Here is a 6,936-nt window from a genome sequence, read left to right as displayed (position 1 = left end):
TTTAATGTAGTAAACCTGACTGTGAATTTTTTTAATTCCCTTCACTGACCACTTACTGGTTTTCTGACATTATAAATTAATACATTACATTCTTTTTTTCTTCAGAGTGACACAAAAAGTGGTGGACAAGATTTTTGAATCTTCTGCTATTTCTATCAGCTTTTGTTTTGGAGATGAAGACAGGCGTTAAGTGTCTAAGTTAGAGAAATAAATGATGTGAGTGAAAAATGAATGCATTTGTCATAAGGACAACAAGATAGAAAGCGTAATGAGCCTGTGGAAAATTACATAAATGCTTGAATCAAATTGTGCCTTGAAAAAAAAGATCATATTAACTTTGGATCATTGACTCAGCTCTTACAAATTCAGCAAGAAAGACTGAGCATGGCCAAGTGTTTGGCAGTATGTGTATGGTTTGTATTTTGTGTGTTTTTTTCCCCTGTCATACAGCATCGGTCCAAAATGCAGCTAACAAAGCGATATTTTGACTCATTTTTGCCTCTGAGCTCGGGTGTTTTGGTGGGAAATAAGCTTTCATTTAAATGAGATTAGTCAGATTTTCAAAATAGTACTGATATCAACATTTTAATACATGTAACTTTCTAATATCCCACAGTTCTTTGCATAATTTACTGCAGTCTGGTAGTTGTCAATTAATTAATTAATTAATATTTATATCTTGAAACAATTATGATACATTTTTTGGGGCCCAGGGAACTTTTAGACTCATTAGTAGATCTGAAGTCTTTGCTCCATCTTACAGAGAACATGAAAAATGCGCTCAAGTTGCAGTAGATGGGTAGGAATAGGCTAATGGTTGAGCCTTTATTAATTTAAGACCACTTAGTAGACTAACAAAAGGCAATACTATCCTTTAAAAGAGAAGTTATAGTAATGAATTTATTAGCTGTATCCTATGAACGTTTAATGTGTAACCTCAATGTTTGACTTGGCGCTGGATGGCCTGAAAGTTCCTTACAGGCACCTTACGGTGTCGTCCCACCAATGCGCTTATAGATGCCTTCAAAAAATAATACTGTATAAGTTTGTTTTTTCCTAAATAACTTCTCTTCTTACCCGTGATAACCCCGTTCCCCGTGTACCGGGGCAGCTGTACGTGTCTCACATCTGTTGATTGAAACAATGCGCATTTTGAAACCCTTTGACACACGTCGCTGTAAGCTATGGCAAATTTGGAGCGCAGGCGCCATGTGCTATGGGCTACTCCACACATTTCATTAAACGGCCAGTGCCAGCAGCACACCCTCGCGCAGAGAGATGCTGGGAGGGATGGGAGGGGGCGCTTTTGGTGGGTGGGACATATGAGCGCTATAGAAAGGGGGATGCTGCAGCCCCGTCCCCCTCATATCGCTCTCCACCCAGCCCTAGAATAAAAACCACCGGTGACGTGCGCGCAGGGAAGCACCCAGCAGTATGTGCGCGCCCACGGGAGGGGCCGATAGAAAATGGCGAGTCTGTGCAAAAGGCAGCAATGCACGATAGAGAGGCGCGGCTTTCGGCAGGAACTTGACTCTTGGAGGCACAAACTCATTCACTGTGTAGGTAAGCTCGCTTGGCATTGTGTGTGTGCGTGTGTGTGCCGCGGTCCGGACGCCCGGCGGGTGCCGGGAACTGTATGTTTTCGTTTTGGCTGAAGTGTGAGGAGCAAAGTGCCGGGTATGTAGGGCCTAATGTCCACTAGTAAGCCTATAGGGTCTCCATGAAGCTGTCATTTTTTTCTTTGCGCACGGCTGTTGCCTGGCGCTGCCCGCCTCCCACCGGACATATCCAAAAACGATTCAGCTCCAACTTTGAGCCGTGTTGTGGGGCCCTCTGTTCCACCTGCAAACTTGTGTGTGCGGATACTTTGCCTGTTATGAGTCTCTTTAACCGGGCTGTGAGCGCTCCGGGGCCATTTGGAGTCGTTTGAAGTATTATTCTATAGCTGTTTATTTATTGTAAGCAGAAGAAGTCACGTGCGCAGATGGAGCTGCTCTTCGGCCAATCGGCTGCCCCGCTATAGGTTGGCCCGTGCCCGAGTGCGCGGCGCCGGATGAGCTTTTTAATAGGGGAGGGTGGCGCGCGCCCTCAGCCTTCAAACATGACACCCCCCACCCCCACCCCCTCAACTGCCCTGGAAATCGGCTTTTGGGAGCGCGCTTTGCTGCATTGAGGGAAATGTCAGTGGGCATAATTTTGTTTTTAGGGGGGAGGAAATCTATAGGCGCGGGGGGGGGGGGGGGGGGGGTCGACAGGGACAAACGCCTTAGTGTCCGCCTGTAAATCGGGTTTGAGACTTGTTGAAACGGCGCTCCTGGATGTGGTGGTGGTGGAGAAAGCTCTGTGCTTCAGGTTCGCTGTTTACATTAATAGTTACATTAACATTTTTTTTAAATCGTATGATCGCATGTTGTCGCTCCTGCTGGGACAGCGGCAAAATTTAGATCTTATCTTATTGAAGAGCCGATAAAAATCAGTTTGAACCTATTCCCTTCTTTGACTTCGTTTCTTCTTTTATTTTGGATTTCATCGTCTATACATCTCTCCCACCCACCATCCCCTCTCCTGCCCCAGTCGTCCATTTGTGGTGTATTTCATTAGCTCCGTTTAATCCGGTTACATCAACCTTTCCCGATGTTACGGCAAGATTATCATCCCCCTCTTCGCCTCTGATCTTCTAACCTCCGCGGGTTTCCTCGAGTCTCTCTGGTTCCCAATCCGGCTTTTATTGGCGATTTATTAAAAAAAAAGAAGAAGAAGAAGAATAAGCATCACGCACAGCGGCAGCGGAGGAGTCGGGGTGTTGCTGCTCCAGTTGTTTTTGGATGCGTTTCGGTGTCCAGATGTTGAGCGTTGACCTGTCACCTACTTACCCGTTCGAGCGCTTTTTAATAGCCTGGCCTGATTCCGAACAGGCTCTTGGTGCCTTTTAGTGAGAAAAGGTCAAACCGAAGGAGTGCAGCTAGCGGTAAATTAAAAGGCTGGCTAATCTCTGACCTTCAGCTGATGTGTTCGGCGTAAAGCCATAAAGTATCACAGTAAACAGCAGGAAAGAAAAAGCAGAAACAAGACTTGGTTTGCTTTCCATTTGAACTTGGATTTCTCACTGACTTCATGTGTAGCTTTTACTCACAAACTGACTTTCAAAGTTCACACAGTAGGACTGGATTTTATTTATTTGGTTTTGGTGGCCCTTTTACTTTGTATAATGTATAACATTACTGGTTCTGTGGGTTTGGGGATGGTTTTGTCCCCACCCCACTAAGTGTAACACAGTTTGGGGGGGGGGGGGGGGGGGTGCTTGCAGTTACTTATAATGAAAAGATTTGTGTAACCTATAAAAAACTGGAAAAAAGGCAGTGCAGATAATTCAGTAAGGATTATATAAGGCGCTGTAGGAATTCTGTAATGATACTACATTTGATAGGGATACCTTAAGTATGATAAACACCCTGCAAGCTCCTGTGCATCTAGAATCTGTGTAGTAATATCACAGTGATACCACAGGGGACACAGATACCACAAAGCTCAATAATGAACTCACAGCTGGATATTACAGCATGCTTTAGCTCTGTATGGGGTGCTGTATGTGTGTGTATGTAAGTTCCATATTTCTTCATTTCTGCTTGTTGACATTCACTGGTTTGCAGTGCGTGGTGAGTCGTAGGGCTGGGCCAAGAGGCAGCAGCGGCTTCTCAGCGCTCACATTGAAATCTGCCATGTTCTTATCCATTTTTGAACTATGGGAGGCTGAGAATTAGTTTCAGAAAAATGTGTAAAAGAAAAAAATTAAATCGGGCTACTTTAAATTTATAGCTCGTTAACATTTGGGAGTTGGCACTGTTATTATATTGTGTTTGGATATTAAAATGTTACAGAAAGTGTGAGGTTTTCACACTTTCTGTTTGTCTTAGCAACAGTAAAACTGAAAGGTGCCAAACACTAAATGAAAAGCAGTGACTTTAGTGACTTACGGCAGGGTTTTCCAGCACAGAGGAATGTGCTGCTAGAAAAAGAAGAAAAAAAATCAGTAGTGTTGTAATAAAAATCGTTAAACTTGAGTTTCATGTACCCAAGCGTAATCATCAGAAACAACAAGACAAATGCCCAGATTCATAATGTAACACACACTCACTGACTTTACTGTACAACGAACTGCCATGCTTATTGTCATTAAGCCTCTAAGGTGTCATTCTGAACCTGAAAACAAAATCCCAGCTTAAAGGAAACTCAGAACTCTCAACTTGACACCTGAGAAGCCTCCAGGCGTCAGCCTTGTTATAAGGAACGTTTGCCGGCCTGAGAATTTGTACCTTTACGAGGCAGCCTTATTATTAACATATTGTTAACGGTGGCGGGGACATTTGGTTGAAGAGGGTCAGCCAAGAAAGATGGACACCTTACAGTTTATTACATTGCACTGCGACGTGCATGGATGCAACTTGTCGACACAACGAGCCTCATCTTTTTACCCTGTGCTGCACTGATAATAAATTAGGGCCTATATGCCACAGAAAGGTTAACATTATGAGTTGGGAGCAAATATAGCCCAACTGCTGATTCCTTTGACACATATTCTGGGGAAGGGAGTGTAGCTAATTTGATTGCTGAAAGGTTGTGCCAGTGCTGGAGAGAGACAGACTGTGTCGGAGATAGAGAGAGAGGTGTGAGTGTGAGTGGCAGATTGCTTTTTCCCCCCTTAAATCTTCCAACATTTCTAAGCGCGGTACTGATGGCAGCAGAGCAGTTAGTCAGCATAGTTGGTAGTGGTGTACCGATTGTGTCGTTCTGAGCCATTACTGAGGTTCCAAATAACAATTTGGCCAGCACTATTTTTTTGTGGTCATTTTTGATGTAATGTTTTTTCTATATCCTCCTTTCTAATCTACCGATATTGATAATTGATTGCTTTCTTAATTGCTCATACTGATATCAGTCATCAGGGCCAATATTTGTGCATCACTAATATCTAGTTTTTAAACAGTGGCCATTAAAGTAAAAAAAGAATGAGTGATTTCAGACAGGCTTACAACAGGCTTACAGATATACTGTATAAGGAGCACACTTCAGTGAGAGAGTTTGCCTCCTAATATGAACTTTATCAATGCAAAATGTAAGAAAAACTCAAAAAGAGTAAGAGACAACCCAAGGGTGATGTCTGAGTAACCTTTATTTAACCAAGTAAAACCCAATCAAGAGAGGATTGCAGTATAAAACACAAGGCAATCCAAAAGAAACAAGACCAAAAATATTGGTAAAGTATGGAGTAATGTTTGGCAATTTTAAGCTCAAAACAGAAATATTGACAATATTAAGGAAACAAAAAGTTACAGTTCAGCTTTTCCTTTAGGTGAAACCATTGCTGGTTAACATTCTGTGGGTATCTCAGTAGTTCACAGGTCTTTTCCACCTTTAAGTGCTCATCTCTGTCACATGATTCGTAGTCCTTTGAGCTGAGTGTTTCCGGGTAATTTCCTTTTGTTTACTGCTGATTAATGAATGAGTTTGAGGCGAATCGTGCTGATTTTGCAAGAGGATTTGGCAGCATGTGCTATAAAGACAGCAAATGTCTCCTGCAATTACAGTTAAATTGTGATGGGCAAGTTTATCCGTTTTGGTTTAGTGTGTCAATACATGAATAAATCCCAGTGATTTCTATTTATCTATCGTTCTATCACTCTATCTCTCTGCCTTTCCCTTGATTACCCACTGCGCTCCGTCCTTGTCTTATCAAGTCAACAAAATCCCTCCATCCCTCAATCACGCCTCCTTCTTCGAGTGGACAGCTTTTATTTCAGTAATGGACAGATGGACGCCCCAAGAGATCTGCCTGCTACTTTCTCATCTTGCTAATTCTTTTCATGGGCTTCCTGAAAAGGAAAACAAAACATGGCACATTTATCCAGAGCTGTTGGGGGAGAGTGGCAGCGGTCCACACGTTTGACCGGACCGGATGCCAACACTGTAAATCTCTACATGCACTCTTCATTATACATGCGTGCGCTCACACACACACACAAACACACACACACACACACACCCTCTGCCACTGTAGTATATATGTGGAGCTGCCTTAGGGGCTGATCCATGCCAATCAGGAGTCCCGTGGGAGGAGGGCTGCTCTCTTTGGTGGGGGGTTACCATCGGTGGAAAAACAAAATGCTCCACTGGCACTAAAGAGAGTGTCGACAGAAGGTGCGTATGTGCGTGAGAACCTTTATTTATCCAGAAAACGGTTCAGCGAGCGACGCGCTCTTTTTACAGCGGCGTCCTGCCTCTCGTTCATACACGCCGAACTACCTGAAAGATCCCAGCCACCATCCTTTCTCTTACACGCCTGCGTCTTTTATCCCAGTTTGAGTTTGTTTCCAAGCACCAAAAGTATTTCATCTTGTTGTTGCGGTCTGTTGGAAAGTATGGCAGCTTTCAAGGACAAATTCATTTCACTTCTCAAGAGAGGAGGATGCCAGGTGACTTCCTAAAAAAAAGCCATTTTGCATGGCTGTTGTTGTTGTTGTTATTCTGTTTTGTTTTTTTTTAGTCACTTCTTTGTTGTTTTCCTCCCCTGGGATCTTTGGCACAGAAACATAAAGCGATGGGGAGAGACTAATTATTATCTGTGAGTACTGGACCATCTTCAGCAGAAGTGTTGGTTACTTTGAAAACCACATAAGAGACTGGAATGCTTGTTACTGTAGTCTGTAAGCAGGGCTGGACACTCTGAGCAATTAGATAAAGCTACTGAGGCCATCATATGAACTTTATTTTATTCAGAGCGGTCCTGGTTACATTTAGAGGTTAAACAGTCAATTAATACATGAAGTGAATTTAGCTAATAGTTTAAGCAATGTTTCAATTAAGAAAACAAAACAGATTACCTGCTTTATGCATCTAAACTGTTGTTATGCTAGTTGTTACATCTAGTTCAAGCTGTTT

The 6,936-nt window shown here is 43.0% G+C and overlaps 1 protein-coding gene across 1 annotated transcript in view; it reads left to right on the top strand.

Moving 5' to 3' along the window:
* The first annotated feature begins 1,340 nt into the window (after nt 1-1,340).
* lcor (ligand dependent nuclear receptor corepressor) overlaps nt 1,341-6,936 on the top strand; it is a 78,677-nt gene continuing 73,081 nt past the window's right edge. The window contains exon 1 of the mRNA XM_026171941.1: nt 1,341-1,563. Coding sequence (XP_026027726.1) covers nt 1,467-1,563 — 97 coding nt within the window. The 5' untranslated portion in view covers nt 1,341-1,466. The remainder of the gene's footprint in view (nt 1,564-6,936) is intronic.

The sequence above is a fragment of the Astatotilapia calliptera genome, chromosome 6 (genome assembly GCF_900246225.1).
Source record: "Astatotilapia calliptera chromosome 6, fAstCal1.2, whole genome shotgun sequence".
Lineage (NCBI taxonomy): Eukaryota > Metazoa > Chordata > Actinopteri > Cichliformes > Cichlidae > Astatotilapia > Astatotilapia calliptera.
Note: the sequence above shows the minus strand (reverse complement) of the source record. Positions and strands in the feature narration are given on the sequence as shown.